The 22,067-nt window shown below is 56.7% G+C and overlaps 1 protein-coding gene across 1 annotated transcript; it reads right to left on the bottom strand.

Annotated features, from left to right (window-relative positions):
- Positions 1 to 4,877: 4,877 nt before the first annotated feature.
- On the bottom strand, positions 4,878 to 22,014 carry LOC102047197 (uncharacterized). The gene is made up of 4 exons (XM_055723851.1): positions 21,886 to 22,014; positions 19,293 to 20,938; positions 17,903 to 17,953; positions 4,878 to 15,456 (listed from the first exon to the last, which is right to left on the bottom strand). The coding sequence occupies exons 1-4, from the start codon at positions 21,895 to 21,897 to the stop codon at positions 12,618 to 12,620; spliced, it is 4,548 nt and encodes a 1,515-aa protein (XP_055579826.1). The 5' UTR covers positions 21,898 to 22,014; the 3' UTR covers positions 4,878 to 12,617.
- Positions 22,015 to 22,067: the final 53 nt, after the last annotated feature.

The raw sequence follows: 22,067 nt of genomic DNA, 5'->3' as shown, positions 1-22,067 counted from the left end.
GAGCAGGGAAAAAAAATAGACCTCCTTTTCCTTTTTTGTTTTCCAGCAGGCTGAATGCATCTGCAAGTGCAGAAACCGCCAAAAACTCTACACTGTGAAACAGGTTGATGCAGGGAAGGTGGTTGGAGCCCTCCAGGGTCTGGGCTGGCCAGAACCCCCACAGCCAAAGCTGCTGCTTGGGGTCTCAGCCCAGGGCTGGACACATGCCCCTGTCCAGGAGCAGCCACATGCGGGTCCCTGCGGGTGTGCACGCTCCACACACGGGGCTGTGCCCTGCCCCTGCCGTCACACCCAGCCCTTCTGCTGCCCCCACAGCCCCTCACACTGCGGGGCTGACGGCAGATTAGCACAAGCCCTGCCCTATGGGTTTCTGTGCACCCTGCCAGTCAGTGCGGAGGGACAGTCCCATCCTCCCTTCTACCAGGCCAGTTAAAGGCTGTGTTTCCCCCACGTCCACCTGGAGGACACTGAAAGCCTTTTCTCCTGCCCTTTCCCTGCCTGTGCTCAGAGGCAGAGCAAGTGTGAGAGCCACCAGGTCCCTGAGAGCAGGGAGGCTGCCCGGCCGCTGCATGATGGCAGACGCATGCCTCAGTGCAGCTCCCACAGGTGCCAGCCCTTGGGCTGAGCTTGCTGGCGCACTGTTTAGCTCACAGCTATTCCACATGGGCTGCCTTGTGCCAGGCAGACGATGCACAGTCGGACCACTGGCTCAGCCCCAGCTCCCAGGGCATGCTGACCAGGTCACGGCAGGGCTCAGCATTGCCCCTGGGTGTAGGGAGTGGCACTGGCCTGGGCTCGGCCTCATGCTGCCGCATGGATGCTGCTCTGGTGTGCACGTAAGAGCCACACCACAGCACCACAGCATGGCACAGACTGGCGTTTGCTGTGCAGGTGTGCGAGATGCTCCTGACCTCTGCCTGCTGCTGCTGCTGCATCACTGGAGCAAAGTTCCCTGCATCCTGGCATCTTCCATCAACCAGGAGGTGTTTCAGCCAGGTATGTGCACCCTGCACAAGTGTGGGTGCAAAAGCAAAACACAGCAGGCTGGTAGGTGCCCAGGCTCAGCCCGGGTGGTCATCCATCCCTTCTGGCCTTAAACTTGTGAGTCCTGTAAAGGGCAGGGAGGAAAGGCACAGGCAGCGAAACATGCCCCATTCACAGAGGAGAGTGCTGCACCAGCCGAGGGCAGCGCACAGGGTTTTCTGCTCCTGTGTGCGGCAGGGACTCATTAGCTCAGAGCTGGCTGTGCCTACTCTATTCTCTGGAAGCTTTTGTTCCCTTACAGAAATGTAGTCTCTCTCTCCCTCACCCTTAGCCCCTTTTAATATTAAGGTCAATAGGTTGACGATTAAGCAGGAAAAGGGCATGAAGAATCAACCAAATTAAATCTTGTGTGCAAACAGGTGGGTGTGAAATTTCAGTCAATGGCTGGTGTTATCAGGGACCCCTGGGATCCCAATTTCCCAGGGGAAGACTGGGCAGCCCCAGGGGGATTTGGGTACAAAAACTCCAGACATGGGAGAATAGAAAAAAGTCTTCTCAAAAACCAATATTGACAAGGTCCCTGTGTTTGCACCCTGGCTTTCCCCAGCAGCACAAAGGGAGATGATTATCCCGGGTCCGGTGGGGAGGGGATGACGGGAGCTCAAAGGTGAGCCGCCCCCTCCCCAGGTCCCCTGGCCCCAGCCCCTCTGCTTAATCCCCCTTGCGCCCAAGCTTTGAAGTCGCCAGAGGTCGAATATGGGATGTAAATCACGTTAGCTGCAGTGTGTGATCACAACGCCGCTGCGACACAATGCTGTGCTTCCCCCAGCGCCCGGGCATCCCGCCGAGCCGCAGCCAGCACCGGGCTATAAACAGCCCCAAGCTGTGGAGGAAAGCGGGGACCGAGGGTGGGCTGCAGCGGGGGTCACTCGTCACAGGTGGGAGGTCCACAGAGCCAGGAGTGGGAGCCATGGTGGGCACCAGCACCCGGCAGCCGCGGGGCTGCCGATAGCAGGAGACTCATCCCGGGGATTAATTAGCAAAGGCTGTGGCCACAGAGCAATGTAGAACATGAGCATTTGCCGGGGCGTTGGTTACCGGGGCTGTCCCGCAGCGTTGCACATCTTGTAAGCATTAGCATCACGTAAGAGGAGCCTGCACAGAAGGACGCAGGGTTTATTGGGTTGTAAACTGCGTTGTTCCCATTACAGTAATGACATTGCTGGTGAAGAAATGTGCCTTTCGCACACGAGGCTTGGGAACCAGGTGTGCCGGAAGGAAACAGGGGTTTGGAGGCTCTGTTGTCACCAATGGGATGGGATAACAGAAAGAGAAACAAAGCAGACAGGGGAGAAAGCAGGAGGAGGCACCAAGGAGATGCTACTGCTACCCACGGGGCTGCTGTGTCCTTCAGCCCTTTGCATTTATCTGCCCCAGTTCCAGCTCCACCAATGCTCAGCCCCCCGGCTCCCTGACATGGGGCTGCACACCCTGCCCACCACCTGGAAAGTTCAGAGCCGGGGTGTGAGGGTTGACAGGGAGACAGCAAGTATGTGCCGGCTCCTCGGCTCTGTTCTGATGCCCTTCACTCTGCCTTGCTCCAGCACTTGCCATGCCTCCCGCAGCACCTGGCAAGACGTGACACACGGAGTTCACTGCCCAGCACAGAACAAGGGCACTGCTGCCCAAGCGAGCACCCCCGAGCACCAAGACCATCCCTGCCCTGCTGAAAAATCTCCTGTGCTTAATTTTCCCTTAGCCAAGGAAGCAGCCTTCAAAAGAAGTGATGGTGGATCCAAATAATTAACCCATTTCCTTTTTTCCCACTACCTAAAATACATCCATTCTTTGCAGGCAGCAAGTTGACTGTTTTAAGGGTTTTTTTCACCATTTCACACCCAAACCAACACTGGTTGTCCAAGATCAGCACCAGAACTTATCAGTCATCACTGTCTGGCTGCACAGATCTGGATGAACTGTGTTACAGGCCTGTCCCCACCAGCCTGGCTCCAGATGCCCCGGTTTCTCCTTGGAGCTGCCACCCGCCTCAGTGGCCCTGGCGGACCTTCCCAAGCAGGTGCCTGGTGGGAAACACAGGACCTGTCATCCTCCCCACTTGGTGACAAGTGACAGAGAGAAGCTGAGTGATGCTGGGGATCTGAACCACATGGCATCAGTGCCTTCACACATACCTGCTAACAGGAGCCAGGCACGGGTACCAGCCCAGCTCACCCCCCCGGGCTCCCCTTCACCCCTTGGCAGCTGGAGGAGCTGCTCCATCCCTGCCCACTGCTGCAGCACTCGAGCAAGGACCCTGGCAGTTAGAAAATATCCAATTTCAAAGCTTTTTTTTTTCCTTTCTTCTTAATTGGGAGACCAGATGATTATTTTTTTTTTAAAACAAAATATGTTGTTACTGTGGAAAATATCTGCTCTCCACAGAAAATGCCTTGCGTTCGCTGTACACATTGTGAGCCATACCAGAAAACATCTGATGTGTTTCCAAAACCACTGGGGCATTTCTTTTCCTATTAGAATGGAAATTTTCTTCAGGAAATAAGTTTTACCTAGTTCACACTGACATTTGCCACAGCAGAGAGCAAGAAGCCCTGTGCCCATGCCACCCCTCCATCTCCCAAAGGTGGCATCATACGGTCACTCTGGCATGACCAGGCACCCAAACCTGCAGCACAGACACCTGGCTTTGACCCAAGCTTGGACACAAGTCATGTGGGTTTCCAATCACCAGCCACCAGCACCCATCCAGGCTGGTCCAAGGGGCAACCGTGGCCTTACTAGGGCAAAATTATATCTGTTTGAGAAACACAGAGGAAAATACATTATTTTAGTCCTATCAGCATCTCCCTGGTGCAGCGTGGGAGCTGAGAGGAGCACAGTGTGCCCACCAGGCTCCCCTGGTCATGCTGGCCTGAGGGCAGTTACGGAGATGCCCTTTTCTGCCCCACCGTGAGAGCCGTCCAACCCTGCAGCACTGCTCTTTGTCTCAGGTCAGAAGGAAGGTCTGACATTTACTGTGAAATAGCAATGTTTGAGTATTAGATCTGGAAAAGTGTCCTGATTTTATCACCATTATCTTCTGCCCATATTGCTGGTATTTCACAATGTGAAGTACCAACAATGCCCAAGACAAACATCTAATTTATTTAGCATTAGCCAGTACAGTTGTACACCATCAACACTAACTGAAAATTTAGAAAACCAAACACTGCCATTTCAATTTAGCATTTTCCCATGATTATTCTATAGGAAGGAAAATAAAAATAAAGAACAAAAATTAAATTAAAAAACCTAAAAAGCCTGAAAAATTTCACTTGTGTCTACAAAATTCATCTGTGGTTAGCATAGATGTCGGGATGGTGATTACAGCAGCTCTACTCATCAGTTTTCCTGCTGTGTCCATAGCACAAGGTAGGATGCACCCAGGGATGACTGCTATGGTCTCTCCACAACAGCTCTGTCTGGATCTGAATCTGACAGCCCAGGACTTAAACTCTGCCCAGCTCGGGAGGAGCTGCCACCTTTCCAGCTGGGGGACTGTGCCTTAACGCTGTTCCCCCAGCAGATCCCCTGGGGACAGCAAAGAAAATTGCCCATGCCTCCCCACCTGAAACACATCTTGTTTACTGACGGCTCCTCTTCAAGTGTTTATATGTTCAAACCCACGGAGGCTCGCCTCGCACACTGGGGAGCCCGGGGGCTCGGCAGGCGAGGGCTGGCATCGCCAGCAATGAGCTCGGTGCAGATGCAGCAGTGCTGCACGGCACAGCCGGCCAGGACACAGCCATATTCTGAATTTCTTTCTTTTTTTTCAAGCAGACTTCTGAGAAAACATCTGCTGTGCCCCAAGCCCGCACCAGAGCTGAAGATCAAAATAAAGGACTTTTGTCTTTTTATTAAGCATTTTAGCAAACGTGACTATTACATTCATATTATATTTCCCTGTTTTGTACAAACACGTTTAAGTCAGCACTAAGAGGATTACATTTATGGCACACCAATCTCTGCTCAAATGGGCTGACTAAAGAAACTCTTGTTAAACAGTATTTTCTCTAATGCCTGTTGCTTTTCTTCCTTGCTTTAGTGCTCAGACATCTATCCAGGCTCCCTAAATCCACCCTCCTCATAAGCTTTCAGATCAAGACTCTTCCCCCCTCCACCCCCCTCCGCACCCTTTAATACAGCTGAAGATGAACATTAGCGCTTGGTTCAACTGCACTGGAAAGGGAAAGGGCAGATTCATCAAAATCTTTATACCTCCATAGAAAAATGTAGCCTTTTGCCTTTCCTCGAGTGAATGCCTTTTCTAGAGGGTATTCATTAGGGGTTCGGTCTGTTTTTGCAGACAGCTCCACAGATGTTGACATTTTTTTTCTTTGCTGGGTTAAGACGCCTTCTATAGGCTTTCAGTCTTTATTTGTTACTTCTTTATTATCCAAGAGGGGTTTTTCTTTCTTTTTTTTTCCTCCTTCTTTTTTTTTTTTTTTTTTTCTTTCTTCCCAAGGAGTTGACTCGGTTCTCTGAAGAGAGCAGTGGTAGTCAGGCTCATTATTATCTCGGGTCCTTTTTCATCGCCCCGGCAGGCCGTCCGGGGCCACGGGGCCATTGTGGTGGAGCAGCAGGTATCTGTGGCACGGCGGGGTCAGCGCTCTGGCCGGCGCAGTGCCTTTGTGCGCCTGCCTCGTGCTGCTGGCTCTGTTTGTCCGGTGGTGGGAAAGGTCAGGAGCACGCCATCACTCCATACCTGAGGTTTTGTCTTTGGCCACTGCCTAGAGCTTATGGAAATAATTTGTTGGAAAGCAATCGCTGGACCTGGTGGGGAAGCAGAGTGAAGGGGTGGAGGTGTGCCGGCAGGGATGGGGGTGATGCCAAAGCTGCCTGGTCCAGCAGACAGGCTGTGTCTCTTGCGTGCTGCTTGGGAAGCCGTGGGCTTGCCATGGTCCACAAAGCTCACCTTTATCATCACCTTTACACATTGAGATAGCTGGTTTCCCATGGTGAACTTTGCAAAAACAGCAATTTGGCTCGGTGTAGAGGCTTAAAGCATGATGCAGGCAGCACCCTAACACCTATGTCCCGATCTCCGCGACCAAATGCACCACACCTTGCCCAGGACCCATCACCCTTGCCTGCAGACATACATCAGCCAAATACTCCATCCCAGTGCCAGCAGATGTTCAAATACCTCTGCCCCAGCTCCCAGAGAAGATTTACTGTGTATCTAATTTTACCAAAAAATGTTTGCTGGGACAGACAGAGGGACTGGCAAAGGCATCATAATTCAAGTGGCGCTTCAGGACCTGCCATAACAGAAGCTGGAGGAAAGGGCTCCAGCTTATTCACGGCTGGGCTCATTGTGTCACCCTGCTGCTGGTGACTGCATGTCCAGGCCATGCATTATCTCTGGGAAAAGGAAAGCCCTCCCACTCCTCCCAGGAGCCCTCCCAGCCTGTTCCCACACTGTCCAGAGTCACCAGCCCCACAGCCATCACGGAGCTTCCCAGCCAGACTCCCAGCGTGAGCCAGTGGCAGGGACAGGTGGAGGCGACAGGTACCTTTATCCCACCACCAAGAAAAGCTCCAACATCCCATTGGCAAATTCTCCCCCACTGAGAGAAGGGTCTGAGATGATTCCTTATTTACAGCAGGAGCAGGCAAGGTGGAGGGATGGAGCAGCTCCTGGAGAACTGTGCTCCCAGCCCTTAACCTCTCCTCCCCTGATGAATTTATGCCTTAGTGGGCCACATCAGCTCCAGTCATGGGGCAGCTGGTGGGCATTAAGGGTGACGTGATCCCCATTAGTGCTCGCCGTCTAAATAACACCAGCCGTGGACAGGCAGGAAGGTGCGTGGCCAGCAGGCACAGCACTGCAGGGTTGCACTGCTGCTGGGTGCCTGCACCAGGTGCCTGTCCCCAGCCACCCTCACCCAGCCGAAGGTGGAGCAGGAGGGGAGCAGCTCCCTGCTGCCAGCTGCAGCCCTATGTCCCAGCCTGGGACACTGAGCTCATCAGACAGGGAACGGATGGGAATGTTGATGGGGACACCGAGAAGTGTCACATTTAGTTGCCACTACCAGTACACTGAAAACTCTTGCCGTTTTCTCCTTTTTTATCATGGCTTTAACAGGAGAGCTGCCATTAGCTTTACACATCACCCTTGGGGAAACAGTGCTGATAAATGCCTGAGATCAGGTAGGTGGATTTTTTTTTTCATTACTTATTATTCTGGAGAATCCTTCCACTGCTAAAAGCAAGAGGAGAATAAGCCAGCTCTTGCAGCCCGATAGTGATCCACCCAAAGGGTCATGGCTGGATTTCGCATGCCTTGCTCTGTGCAGGTGCCTGGGGGACCCTGGCAGGCAGGGCAGGATCTGGCCCAGAACAGCGCTGTCTCAAAAGATCTTTCCTTGGGGCTGAGCTCGCCATTTCCCCCTGCAGAGGGATCCGTCCCCTTCCAGCGCAGCATTTCACCCCAGCAAACTCCCAGCACAACCTTGGGCCAAAGCAGCTTTTCTATAAAAGCGGACCGATGGCGTTCCTCGCTGTGCCTGCCCTTCCCCACTCCGGTGTGTTTGTGTCAGCTGTTGCTCCCCACAAGCATGCCGCCATCGGTGGTGCTGCCCGGCTGGCACTCACGTGCACTGGCTGGCATCAGGGATGTGACGGAGCCCCGGGTGCAGGACCTGCAGCAGCCTTTGCATGAACATTGCAGGCACTGAGGTTTATAACCCAGAAAATCTGGGCTCTGAAGGGCTCTATCTGGTGGGGCAGGAGGCGTGCCGCCCTGCCCAGAGCCACTTTTATGCCATTGTGCCTTTTCAGCATTGCATTAAGGCAGCCAAAGAAGGGGGATTTTTAATGGTTCCAGGGGAACAAAGCGTGAACATTCTGCCCAACTTCATTACAGAATCATCTGAAACGCTTGAGGAACGTTTCCCACTAATTATCATAAATAGCCGAAAAAAATCTTTCCCTCCCAAAGCAGGTTCCAGCTGCCCCTCTGTGTTTTCTCACCTCCACTTCCAATAGCCTGACCCTGCCCCCGCACAAAGGGGAGACCCCATCTCCGCTCACCCCCCTGCGCCTGGGGGCTCTAAAGAAATACAAACAGGCAGCAGATTAACAGCACTTGTTTGCACCTTAAACAAACAGGCAGCTTCCTCCCCTCCGAGCTCTCCTGCTGCCCAGGGGAGGAGGCACCGGCTGGTTTTCCTTGCCCTTGCACTCATGCCCTGCCCAAATCCTGGGTAAAAGCATGTGCAGCACAAGGCGTGATGCAGGCAGACCAAGGAAGGGAACGCTGGGGGTGCCAGCCCTGTGCCCCCTTGAACCTCAACACCGATGCCTGGGTGTCCTCCGCTGCCCCAGCTGCCCTGGGGGAGGTTGGGCCCCTGCCCTGGTGAGATGTGGCTGCAGCCCTTTTGCAGGAGGATTGGGAGATGCCAAGGCCGAAGCAGATGAATGAATGTCCCAGTTCAGGTCCTGCCCCATGCATCTCACAGGGCTTCTTGGTAAGGCACAACCTGACGTGGATGCTGTGGGTGAAGGATGGGGAGGGACAGACAGACTGTGCAGAGAACACATGGAGGAGCGGTGCTGGTGTTCAAAACCACCAGCAGCATAGAGGGGGCACAGCAGCAACACTGAGCAATGACTGCCAGCCACCATCACCTCCGCTGAGCCCAGCGGGTGCCAGACATGCTGGCCCAGCCAGTCCTTTGGCTAATCCCAGGAGACACAGGCGCCTCTGCCAGGGAGCTGCCCCAGCTCAGCTGCTCACTCTGCAGGTCCCATGTTGCCCATCCCACCTGTCCAGGCAGCACTGCCAGCACCTCCTTGCTCCTAGGGACACAATGCCAGCCAGCCCCTTCTCGCCCTGCCCGCAGCGCATGGAGCAGCCAGCACCCAGCCCCTCAGCCTGCTGGGGCAGGCAGTCTTGAGAGACATGGGGGCTCAACCCACACCAGCGGTCAGCATGACGCTGCTCCTGGCACAGCAATGGCACGTGTTTGGGGCCAGCACACGAGGCAGGTGCCCAGGGAGGAATCCACAACAGCACAGACATGGGCTGGGGCAGGTTCCCAGCAGTGAGCCAGCAGTGGAACTCGTCCTCCAGGTTTGCTCCCTACCCAGGTTATTGTGCAAATCCCCCCATGCAGGTGTTGCCCCCCTTCCCACCAGTCACAAGAGAGGGCTGTTGCTCACAAGCCCCATTCTTGCCCACAGGGCACCCCAGGGACAGGCAGGGGACCAGGGGCAGGTGGCAGGGACAGGCCACTGCACCTGCAGCGCAGGGAGCTCCCGGTGGGGCTGATGGGCAAAGGGGTTACAAGTCAGTACCACAGCACCAGCGAGAGGGCTATGGGAACCATGGCTCACCTGCACAGGGCAGGAAGAGAGCCAGTGGCAGCTGTGGGACTCACAGGCCATCCTGGAGACCCTCCTGGTCCCAGCACCACTCAAGGACATGCATGCATAGTATCCTGTCTCTGCTGCTAACTGGTTGTCACCTGAGGCTAACTATGAGGACCTCATATTGGGAAGAGATCTATGGTGTCACACGCAGCCTGGAGATGCCACATAGGGACACTCACCTTTTTTTTCCAATGCAAGACCAAGAGCATCCTGTGTAAGGAGTGAGCAGGGGGAGAGCAAAGGGAGGTGCTGCCTCATTAAGTGCATGGGCAATCCTGGGCACTCCTCACCGCAGGGTGCTGTGGATGCTAAAATCTTGCCTGAGTTCAGAGAAACCAGAGAAATCCAAGGATTAAAAAAATCATCAGGTGCTACTCAGTACAATGGCTGTCCTGCAAAGGGCTGCCCAGGCCGCCCACAGCAGAGTGAGGAGGGTGTACTGGGGGCTGTGCGTTCCCTGGACACCTGCACCTCCCCGCTGGGAGGAAGGTCTCTCCTTGGCGTTGCGGCAAGGTGAAGCTCCAAAGCAGCAAACCTGTGCACTGGTCTCCCCGGTGCAGATCCCCCATGCCCTGCCCCATCCCCAGGTGCTCTCTGGCTGCTCTTGCTCGGCAATCGGCAAACCCAGGCATGTTCCCCACAGACTGCCCAGGCACATCACCCCCAGGACGCCCAGCATCCCACCCACCTCTCAGCCCCTTCCTTCCTGGGGGGACAGCAGAGCGAGCCGGGCCAAACAGGAACAGCTGCTAATTCCTCCCAGCCCAGCACAGCTGTAGCCCTCCAGGGATCAGCCCCACAGGGATCGAGGGAGCTGATTCCTGCCTGTGAGCCAGCTGCACCAGCCTGGCTCTGGGAACACGAGCGGCTGCATTTTCGTTGCAAATTAGAAATCAATCATAGCAGGAAATTCCCATGCTGAGAACACCCTGGCTATTATTATTTTACAGCACTCAAAGGTGTTCTGGGCACTTAGAAAGATGTGGCCTTTTCGGGGTATTATGGGGCAAATTATTTTTAAAGGCAGCTTTAGGAATGTTGGCCGTTTGGTTTCCAGAGCGGGACGGGCACAGGTGGAGGCTGTGGGGCTTTGTGCTGCTTTCAGATCCACCACCGCTCTGCAGAAGGGGAAGCAGCACACTCCAGAGCGAACACCTCTAGCCTGACCCCAGCTTTATTAATAACGAGTAATTAATATGAGAGCGGACGTGCCTTGTGTCTCTGAAGACCTTTTAAGATGTGATTATGTTGTGCTAATCTCACCCCGAAGTACTTCCCTGTTTAGACTGCACTGGGCCATTAAATATCTGAAAAGCCAGCGGAGACCCCCCCTCTCCCCGCCCCGGGAAATGCTCGGGGTCTGTTCCCCAGCAGCCAGGCCCCCATTTCAAACCCTCTAAATCAAGTATTAAGTCAAGCCCATCTGGACTGCCAGGAAAAACACTCCCTCCCCCTCATCTGTGTCTCATTACCCACCGTGCCAGCCTTGGCCCCGCTCGCTCCATCCCGCCCAGATGTGCTGCCCCGCGTTCGCCTCCCGTATTTCACAGCCGTCAGCAGGACTTCAAGGAGCAGCCGAAGAGCCAGTAACACTGCACAGGCTCTTAGCAAAGACATATATCCAGGTCCCTAACGCATAGCTGCAGGCACACACTCAAACACAAAGCCCCTTTCCCCCTCCCTTAGTCTTGCACCAGGCAGGGGAGCTGGGGCACTTGGGGCTCTCCGGCCGGGAGGCTTCTAAGCCGCTTCCCCGCAGCTCTTTGCCCAGCACGTCCTGACTGTTGATTTTCAGGGGTTTTCCCACCGAGATGCCCCCAAAGCCAGGCAGTCCCTATGCCCCATGCCTGGGGAAGGGCACCCAAAAGCAGGGCAGGACACAGAGCAGGTGCCGTCGGCAAAGGCGGTGAGTTGAAGACAGACACCTGCAACACTGTAGTAACCAGGGTCATTAAATTTGGGAGCAGCTTGCCTGGCACAGGGCAAGGTCAATGCTGAGCTCAGAGCAAAATAAAGTACCCAGACACCAAAAGCAAGGAACAATCTCATTCATTAGCTCAGAAATCTTCTGGGCTAAAGCTTTCCAGTGAAACTTTCAGCACTTTCTGCTATGGTAGAAAACACGCAGAAACGCCCACTTTTGCTTAAGTTTGGCACTCTCCTGGCTCTGGCGATAGCCCGGGACTGCAGACGTGAAGTCAACACATCAGCCCTTCAGTTACCAGGAGAGTTAGCCCCTTCCTCCTGAGCTTCCAAAGAGCTGGTGCCCAGCCTGCAGTTGGAGCTCAGCATCAGGTGAGGTTATGGCACAAGAACTACCATGGCCAGCCATGCCCAAACATCACTCTTCCAAAGAGGCCAGGTGGCATCGCAAAGAGGTTTTTAGGGACATGAGATGCAAGAGGGGAAAGAAAAATATGTCTCTTGTCTCACTCTGCCTCTGTCTGCAAGAGGGTGTGCAACCCTGGTCTTGCACCCTGATGGTTGGCGCTGGTTGGGGACGCCACAGTCCAGCAAGCAACAAGCATCCCCTGCAGCAGGTCACGGCAAGAACAGCCCTGGGATGCAAGTACTCCTCTCGCCAGCCCTTCAGTGCACAGCAGAGATGCAGGGGGGGCTTTAATACCAGTGAGAAGAAAATGGAGAAAGAGAGGCGATGAGGTCAGTGTCATGATGGACGTACAGGCACTGACACCTCCCATAATGTGGCACAGGGAAGAAGCCTGGGCGCAGGACAGGATGCCTTGGGATGTCCTTCCCCAAGGACTGCTGGCGCTCTGTTGGGTACCTGCCCGGGATGGGGAGGAGGTGCAGGCAGGGACCCCGACCAGACCCTGCAGCAAGAGCTGGCCGTGCCCGAGGTCCAGCAAGGTCCCACCTGGCCGGCTGCGGGGTCTCCAGCATTTCGGTGCGGTGCTTCCAGCGCCACTGCTCCCGCTGGCCCTGGGCAGGCGGTGGCAGCCACTGCCTGTGTCGGGATGCCATCTAGTGTCGCTTGGCAGAAGGGCCCGTCAGGCTGTGACACCACGCACAGGCTCCCCATCGCAGCATCTCCAGGGGCCAGCTGGGAGGCGGCCCCGAACAGCCTGGGTGCTGGGACACCCACCCCTGGGGACAGTCCGCGCCCCAGGAGATACGCACCCCAGCAGGGCTCCAGGCTCCAAAGGAGGATGACGGCCATTGCCCAGGAGCAGCAAAGCTCAAAGCGGCGCCCGGGGTTGTTCAGCAGGTCCCGGGGCATCCAGGGCTTGGAGACTCAGCAGCCTCACCGGTGGCACAGGGTGGCCCCGGCAGCAGGTGGCTCGGTGGAGGAGAAGGGCGAGCATCCCCCATAGCAGGGTGCAGCCCACCTGCAGCACCAGCGTGGCCAGGCTCAGGGCCAGGGAGGCCCAGCAGTACCGGGGGCTGGACTGCAGGGCAAAGCCCCAGGTGTGATGCCGGCTGGGGACCAGGGGTGGGGAGGCTGGCCAGGGGCTGCTGCGGTCTGGTGTGGGGGGAGCGGGAGATGCTGGGATCCGGATGGTGCCTGCAGGAGTTGGAGTATGTCGGGGGGCAGTGGGAGTGGGCTGGGTGCCAACCATGGATGAGCCCCACGTGGTGGCATGGTCTCTGCCTGGTGCAGGAGCTTGGTGGGATGGGCAGTGTGAGGTCAGCAGGACCACACCTGGCACAGCAGCCCTGGGAGGTGGCCAGAGTGCCGTAGCGGGGGCTGAGACAAGGGAGATGCTGGGTGTCCCCAGTGGGATGGTGGCTGGCCTCTCCGTGGGCAGCAGAAGAGCAGGAGACACTTGTCTAGTGGTGGCTGCCAGTGGACTGCTTGGCAGCAGTGTGGTAGCAGAAACTAGAGTGGACAGTGCAGGCTCTGGGCCGGTGGCCCCAGGAGGCTCTAGGCTTGTGATGGCTGGAGTTAGACACAGGCTGAAGGCCTCCTGTGCCACAGCTGGCAATGGGGAGGTGATGGAAACCCTGGGCAGCATGGTTGATGATGGGGTGGCAATGGAGGCCTTTGGCAGCACAGTTGGTGATCCGGTGTTGATGGAGGTCTCTGGCAGCACAGTCGGTGATGGTGTGGTGATGGAAACCTTAGGCAGCACAGCTGGTGATGGAGTTGTGATGGAGGCCATGGGCAGTGCAGTTGATGATGGGGTGGTGATGGAGGTCTTGAGCAACACAGCTGATGAGGGTGTGGTGACGGAAGTGTTGGGCACATTTGTTGATAATGGGGTGGCGATAGAGGCCTTCAGCAGCATAGTTGATGATGGGGTGTTGACAGAGATCTCAGGCAGCACGGCAGATGATGGGGTAGTGATGGAGGCCTTTGGCAGCATGATTGATGATAGTGTGGTGATGGAGGTCTTGGGCACATTTGTTGGTGATGGAGTGGTGATAGAAGCCTTCGGCAGCAGAGATGATGATGGAGTGGTAACATAGGCCTTAGATGGCATGGTTGGTGATGGAGTGGTGAAGGAGGCCTCTGATGGGGTGGGTGGCAACGTGGCAGAGGTGGCCACAGGTGACAGCACAGTTGGTAGTGCCATGATGGGAAAGGCTGCCAGTGACAGTATGGTTGGCGCTGCAGTGGGCAAGGCTCCAAGTGACACCAAGGTTGACATTCCTTGTGATGATGTGGAGGTGAATGGCAGAGATGGGGTAAAAGAATCTGAAAGAGGCAGAGTAGCTGGGCAAATTAACTGGTCATCACTCAGTGATATCACCGCTTGCCCTGCCAGGTGGGGTGGACTCTTGCATGACACCTGGGTGGACAATCTGACCTTCTCACTGTTGCCCAGGATCCAGCTGTGCAGGTAGCAGAGGTTGCAGTCACATGTCCATGGGTTCCCACTCAGATACACTGAGCTGAGCTTCTTCAGGGGGTCCAGGAGCCCTCGAGGGACATTCTTCAGTTGGTTCTTCTGAAGGTTGAGGGTTTTCAGATTTGGGAGGGAAGAAAAGACCTCATCATCCAGAGCACAGAGCTGATTTCTGTCCAGCTGGAGTTCCGTGAGCTTGCTGAGCCCAGTGAAGGCTCCTCTTGGCAGGGCTGTTAGCTGGTTGTGGGACAAGATAAGTTTGCCAAGAGACGTGAGGTTGACAAAGATGCTGTCTGGAAGCGTGGCCAAACTGTTCCTGCCCAAGTCCAGGTCCTGCAGGTGTGGCATGGTGTCAAAAAGGCCACAGGGGAGTTCTGTAATGTGGTTTGAACCCAGAGTCAGCAGCTTTAATTTGTTTAAAGCAAAAAAGCCCTGAGGTGGGAGAGCCTTGATGAGGTTGTTGTCCAAGAGGAGTTTCTCTAGGTGAGGCAGGCTCTTCAGGACCATGGGTGGCAGAGCCCTGAGCCTGTTCCTCTGGAGGCTGAGCTCCAGCAGCCCTGTCTGACTGTCTAGCAGCCCCTCTGGGAGGTCCTGCAACTCATTCTCATACAGCCGGAGGACTTGCAGCCGTGAAAGTTTGCTAAAGGCATCCCCAGGAAGAGTCGTGATCCTGTTTCTTGCCAAGTCCAAAAATGTTAGATTGATGAGAGAATCAAAGACACCTTCAGGAAGAGAAGGGATTGCATTGATGTGCAGGGAGAGCTCTTCCAAATTTTCCAGCCCATCAAACAGGCCTTTGGGGATATATTTGAGGTGGCTGTCTCTCAGCTCCAGCCTCCGCAAGCTTGGGAGGTGTTGGAAAGTACCCACAGCTAGTTCTTCTAACGAGGCACCAGAGATGTCCAAGTCTCTCAGTTTGTCCAAATTATCAAAGGCTCCAGGTTCCACTGTCTTGATCTTGTTGCCAATAAACAAAATCTTGATCAGGTTGGGCATGTACCTGAAGGCACCTTTCCTTATAGCAGTGATGCTGGTTTGCATAAAGATCATCTCAGAAATGAAGGATTTTGCAGTCTTTGGGATCTCTTTGACATCATTTTTTGTCCCTCTGTAGACCTCCTGGTAGTCTTTGGGCATTTCATATGGATCTTCACCTAGGATTTCATTTTGGCATTTATGGGGATGGAATGAGAGGAAGAAAAGGAAAAGGAAATGCTGGTACATTGTCCTGAAAAAAAGTTTTCACAAATCAGTTATGAAGAACAAAAACATCTCTGTCCAAAGCTCATGAACTGTGGCACCACGCTGTTGTTCAGCTCTCAGGACTCTTCTATTCACATATCATAACTCATTTTATGAGGGAGAGACTGTACCAGCCAATGTACACGGCATTTACAAGAGTTCCCTGTCATTGGTACCAAGGGATGGAGAGGGAGAGCGAGCCAGGTCATGGCTCAGCACTGGGAGGCATCCAGGAGGGACAAGGGCTGGACGGTCTGTTCTCTGGCCCTCCTTCTCCCACATTTGGACTGTAGGCTCAGCATCTGTCTGGGTGAAGAAGGCAAAGTGCTGCTGCCCATTAGCACTGCCCCAGCGAGTCCAGTTACTCAGCAGGGCAACAGCCCATTCATGCAACAACAGAAGCAGCCAGCCCTGTGCTTGCTAATGAGGGATCAGCAAGGGTCCCAGGAGCCAGCCAAGACCAGATGACCTTGTTTACTCAGAATTTCCACACTGTACTGGATGGACTTGCTATTTCATTGGTGCTTCCCTCATTTCAGGGGGGGGACATTTAAAACACGGCTTCTAAGCATCTCCTTCTCGGGATTCTTGCTAATTGCATCATATTTTGGCCTTGGTTATGCAGCTCTGTCAGATAGAAACAGTTAACCTGTGAGCAGCAACCAAGCTTTAGAGCAAGGCTCATTAAAACACTATGAAATGCCCACAGATGAACTCTTTAATACGTAACATTTAGGGCTCTGACCTGCAGTTAGGAAGTGAAGTCACTGATGGACACCCACCAGTAGCCACGTAAAGCCCACCACTTCCATTGAGTCGTTTGGAAACATTCAGCTAACACATTAGCTGGGGTTTAGTGGTCATGAGCATTGTACTGGAAACATAGCTTTCAGCTTGTGATTCACAGCCCTGGGTGGGAGCCATGGAAAAGGCTTTGAGTTCCTTCTTGGGTGTCCATTAAAGCTGACCACGAAAAAAAATCTTATGCTGGGAGGGTAAACGTGCTATGAAAAGGGGTGGGGGTGTTTGAAAAATGGTGAGAGGTCAGCAAATACGGGAGGTGAAAAGCTGCTGGCTTTGAAGGGAAACCGATGGGTGGTGAGGTATGTGCCAGTTGTCTGTGGGGTTCCCCAGAGGAGGAGCTGCTGCTGGTCCCTGTCCATCCTGTCCTCAGGGAGACTGGGGTACAGGAGCCAGGGGTGTGGGTGGAAAAGTGCCTGCTCACTTCAGCTGCACCACAATGGGTTAAATGCACAGGTGGGAATGGCTGGACTGAGTGCGTGGGGATGAAAATAAACATTTTTGAACTGCAAAGCTCTTTTTGTATCACTCCCTCACCCCATCTGGCTGCAGTGGACCTCGGCGTGGTCCCTTTCTCGTCCCACCCTCCAACAGCACAGGGACACAGAGGAACAGCCCCAGCTCACAGCACTGCAGCCTCTCCTGCTCCTTGCTGCACGGAAACGATCAACAGCCCACAGAGCCACCCCTCCCAGCACATTTTAAGAGCAAAAAAAGAGTTTTGTATCACTTACTTGGCCAAGCGCTTGTGAACTAGTTCAGCTGCCAGAGCGAGCCGTTCCGTGCGAGGAGTGAGGCCACCAGACAGGGGTCCCACCACCTGGCCATCCCTTTATCCACAGCTCAGGCACAGGGCTTGGCTTCACACAAGGTCAGGGCACAGGTCTGCGTGGGGAGATAAGGGGCAGGCGGGGAGCAGGCAGCAGAGCTGTGCCCCCGGCATGGGAGGCCATTGCAGAAACCCCTCGGAGAGGACACAGGCATGTACTCCCTTGGTGTTATCTGCTGGTGTCACTTGACTAGTCACATCCAGGGAAATGTGAAGATCTCCAGGCCAGCCTGTTTTGTAGCTGATGGTCTCTGCAAACCCATATCTCTGCCAGCTTCAAAAGCACCACCCCCACCAACACAACAGAAAGTAGTTTTCCTATTTAAAGCTTTTCCTATTAAAAAATCCAGCTGTTTCCTTCCTCAGGAATTGACTTATGTAGCTAAAGGTTCTGCTCTAAAGCCATTTGTTTAAGCTTATAAGAGGGATAACGTCTGTGCCCAGGCAGATATGCTGACAGCCGGGCTCTGGGCTCAGCCCCACACCTCTCCTGCTGCAGGGCTGGGGCTGCGAGCTGTGCTCCTCTCCACCCCAGCACAAGCCAAAGAGCCTCCCGTGGTGACACCCAGGGCTCCTGGCCAGCACAGGGTGTCTTGTGGGAAGAAAGACCCTGCTTGTTGCAAAGACTTAAAATTAGAAGGCATCCATTGCTTCCCAATGGGTAATCACACTAATTGCATTTAAAGAGTTCTTCAGTTTTCACCTGCCTTAATTAGGACTCAGCTTGTACTTGCTGGGCCTCCTTATACCTTCCCTGGCAACCTAAAAACACTCGAACTACCTCAGCTTTTCAACAGCCTACCCCCCTCCAGTGCCGATGCCATACTTGTCCAGGTCCCCACTTGGTGCCAGGCTACAGGGTGGCGGAGCCAGGCTGTGTGAGGGGACAGAGCTCGCAGCGGGAGTGACACCAGCCTCACCAGGCTGTGGTGCAGCAGCTGTGCCACCGTCTGGGGAGCCGCAGCCAGCCGCCGCATCCCTGCTCCAGGCTTGGAGATGGCCCAGCCAGCATCACCTGCGAGGTGGCAGTGGCGCGGTGGCGGTCCCCTGTGCGGCAGGGGTGGCAGCGTGGCTGTGCAGGACCGCGTCTGGGGTGCAGCACTGCCCACCTGCCCACCGGGGGGCATGGGGCCAGCACTCCGGAGCACGGCTGGGATCGCAGCCCACCGCCAGGGCAGGAGGGGTGGACACGGCACGGAGCCTCCACGCTGCTCCCGGCCCCCGGTGGGGCAGCAGCGGGGAAGGGGCTGGCAGAGACTCACAACCCAGCAGCAAAAGCAGCGCAGCGCCGCGCACAGCCCCCCGCTCCCGGGGAGGCTGGCTCAGAGGGTGGGTGGCCAGGCGCAGGCCGGGCCCAGGAGAGCCGTGTCCCAGCAGCCGCAAGGTGGTGCAGCAGCACCGCCCCGCACCGCCCCGCACCGCCCCGCACCGCCCCGGCGCGGCACGGCACGGCCGGGAGAACGGCGCTGCGGGCGGGCCGGGCACGCACCGCGCACACCCGCGCACACGCACCCACGGACACGCATCCACGAACACGCACCCACACTTGCTCTCTCAGCGGAGCACCCACCCAGCCTGCCACCCCCGGGCGGGCAGCGCCGCTGGGACTTTGCGCCCCGCGTCCCCACGGGTCCCCGAGCTTGTCCGTGGGGGTGGGAGCCCACCCCGCAGTCAGGCAGCCCATGCCCCTGGTGGGCGGTGGGCAGAGCTCGCCCACCTCTCCCGTGGGCACCCCCGGGGGTTAGTGCCCGGCTGCAGCCCAGGGCAGCGGGCAGGAGCCGAGGCCAGAGAGCCATGACGGGCAGAGGTGAGCGTGCCAGAGCATGGCACCTTCCCACCCACGGGCACCTGCACCCATGCCACCGCGCGTGGCCCCAGCTGAGTCCCACCCAGCCACAGCGGCATGCACCACGTCCCCAGAGGTGCAGGCAGAGGTGGGGGAACAGCGTTTCCTCGCTCCACCATGGGCACTGGTTGCACACAAGTAATAGATACATTTTAATTATATTTAAAATACACAGGAAACGCATAGCTGGGAGAATGAATGCCGCCAGTCCAGCTCTTGCGGAGAGCTCGGTGGCAGCTAGTGCCTCTGGTAAGGGTAGCGCAACATGACCAGGGTGCTGCTCCCCAGGCCGCTTCAGGGGTTGCCGATGCAAGAGCAGAGCAGAAGCAGGCGCCTGCCAGAGCTCTAGGGTGCAGAGGGGACACCTGGTGACGTGGCCTCATCCCCATTCTGCGCTGTGACAAGGACACTGACCTGCAGCGTGCCACAGCGGGAGCGCAGCACCCAGGCACCCTGGTACACCAGCCCCGGCCCTGCTGCCTGCCTGGGAGGAGGAGGAGGAGGAAGCTGAAGGCTGATCTGGTGGCAGCTGGTAGCATCACAGGCCATGCTTACTGTGCCCTCGGGGTTGCTGTAGGTGCATTGCCCTGAAGCATCCTCCCCTGGCTCCCCGTGCCAGCCCTCCTTCAGGGGGACACCAGGGGCTCCCGGGCACCCCAGCTGCCCCTGGGGGACGTCTAGCAGGGACCGTCCCTGGAGAGCGGCCGGGCTGGCGCAGGAGGGTTGCACATGGATGGGGGGCTTGGAAAAGTCCTGGAGCCAGCCCAGGAGGTAGGTGAGGCGGCAGTCACAGGCCCAGGGGTTGCTGGCCAGCCCCACTCGTTCCAGCTCCTCGTTGGCATCGAAGAGCCCTGGGGGCAGGTGGGCCAGGCGGTTGTGGTCCAGCGCCAGGGCGGTGAGGAGGGGCAGCCCAGCCAGCAGCCCCGCCGGCAGGCTGGAGAGGTTGTTGTGGCTCAGCTGCAGCACCTCCAGTCCCACCAGCCCCTGGAAAAGCCCGGCAGGGAGGTGGACCATGGCATTGTGTGAGAGCACCAGAGTCTGCAGCGCCGACAGGTTGGCGAAGAGCCCCTGGGGCAGCGTCTCCAGCCGGTTGTGAGCCAGCGAGAGGTGGAGGAGGTGAGGGGTGCCAGTGAAGAGGGCGGCAGGCAGGGCGGCCAGGCGGTTGCCCTCCAGGCTGAGGGTGGTAAGGTTGGGGAGACCAGCGAAGATGTCAGGGGCCAGGCTGCCCAGGGCATTGTGCTGCAGCTGCAGCCGCCGCAGGCCCCCCAGCCCGGCAAAGACACGGGCCGGCAGCTCCTCCAGCCGGTTGCCATCCAGGTGGAGCTCGGCCAGCAGGCCCAGCGCCCCAAAAGCACCGGGGGGCACCTGCACCAGCAGGTTATCGCTGAGCTTGAGGAGGCGGAGGGTGGCGAGGGGGGCCAGCAGCCCAGCGGGCAGCTCAGCCAGGATGTTCTGTGAGAGGTCCAGGGTCTGGAGGTGCCGGAGGGGGCGGAAGATGCCGGGGGGCAATGCCTCGATCTTGTTTGCCGGCAAGTGCAGCTCCCGCAGGCGGCAGGCGGAGGCGAAGAGCCCGGGCTGCAGGGAGCGGATGGCGTTGGCACCTAGAGAGAGCTTGCTGAGGCTGGGCAGCCCCACCAGCACTCCCGGGCTGACCGCTGGCAAGGGATTACCCGACACCTCCAGCTCAGCGAGGCTGGGCAGCCCCCGAAAGGCACCTGCCTCCAGCTCCTGGATGTCATTGTTGAGGAAGACCAGCTTGGTGAGGGCGGTGCTGGAGCCCAGGGCCCCGCTGCGGATGCTGCTCAGGGCTGTCTCCACGAAGAAGAGCTGGGTGGCATTCCCTGGCAGGCCTGCCGGAATCTCCTGCATCCTCTCCTCTGAGCAGAAGACTTTAGAGGTGTCGTAGCACTGGCAGGTGGGGGGGCAGGGTGGCGGCAGCCCCCCCACCAGCAGGGACCCCAGCCCCAGCAGTGTGTGGACCACCAGCCTGCACTAGAGAAGGAGCCAGACCTTATCCCCTGCCTCGGCAAGGCAGAAATTTGCACCCGCAGGTGGGTGCTGATGGGGAAGCAGCTTCTGCAGCCAGAAATGCAGCAGGAGCAACCTCTGGAGCACTGCCAGTATGGGCAGCTGCCCCGGCCATGGGCATCCCTCTGGGCCCAGCTACCCACACCACCCCAGCACTCCCCTTGCAGGAACGAGGAGCATGTCCCTCCCAGATCTCTCCCCACCTGTCCCATGTAGTGGGTTGGGGCTCTTCCCCTGCACCCCAGTCCCACTCCAGCCCACCCTGTAACAACCGGGGCGGTGCCACCCTCACCAAAGGTCCCCACATCTCGCAGAGCAGCGGCCAAGGTGAGACCCGTGTTGTCCTATGGGGGTCTTGGGGGGAACCTGTGGCCTCATGAGATGTCTTATGCGCACGAAGCTGAGCTGTGGGGTAGGGGAGCATGTGAAACAGGGGGATGTGCTGCACACACTGGGTGGTGGGGACAATGCTGCAGGGCAGCTCTGCACTCAGTGACAAAAGGAGTGGACTCCACTGGTTGTATTTCTAACGGCCCATCAAGTACTTCTTTCTCTGCAAGCAACCAAAGAAGCATCAAAATGCCTGAGGGATACTCAGCTTGGCCAAATACCTGTTCCCAGCCCACTGGAGGCATTTTATGAGACAGCAGCCTCCAGACCTTTGCCAGTCCCTCCCTACTTGGGATGCATGCCAGTGCTGCTGCGTGATGGGGATGCTGCCCACCCTACAGCAATGCCCACCTGCAGACCCCAGCACAAGTGGGGGTATCCAAGGCTTATGCCAGCACTTGAGAGCAGTGTGGGGCTTGGCTTTTCCTTTCCACCATTTCATGTGTTTTCACCAGAGCCAACAGTGGCTCCCACCCATCCCAGGCCCCCCAAACTACCCAAGCCCTGTGGCCACCACTTACCAAATGTGGCATCGTGGAGACTGCCACCAAGCCTGGGGCAGGTTTGCAGGGACGTTGCTCGCCGAGATGGGACAGTGTTTTCTGGGGCGGATGGGAAGCTGGCTGACAAGCTGTTCCTGCTGGGGCGGAGCTGCCCCTCGCTGCTTATCGACAACAACAACCCGTGTCCTTGGAGTGCTTCA

This window comes from Falco cherrug, chromosome 11, assembly GCF_023634085.1.
Source record: "Falco cherrug isolate bFalChe1 chromosome 11, bFalChe1.pri, whole genome shotgun sequence".
NCBI classification, from domain to species: Eukaryota; Metazoa; Chordata; class Aves; order Falconiformes; family Falconidae; genus Falco; species Falco cherrug.
Note: the sequence above shows the minus strand (reverse complement) of the source record. Positions and strands in the feature narration are given on the sequence as shown.

Excerpts from the sequence above, each read along its gene's own strand:
- LOC102047197 (XM_055723851.1), bottom strand. Across the intron at positions 17,954-19,292 it reads GGTGTCCCCTCTGCACCCTA|CCTGGCACCAAGTGGGGACC; the intron begins GAGCTCTGGCAG and ends GCCACCCTGTAG. Across the intron at positions 15,457-17,902 it reads GGCATCGGCACTGGAGGGGG|GACAATGTACCAGCATTTCC; the intron begins GTAGGCTGTTGA and ends ACTTTTTTTCAG.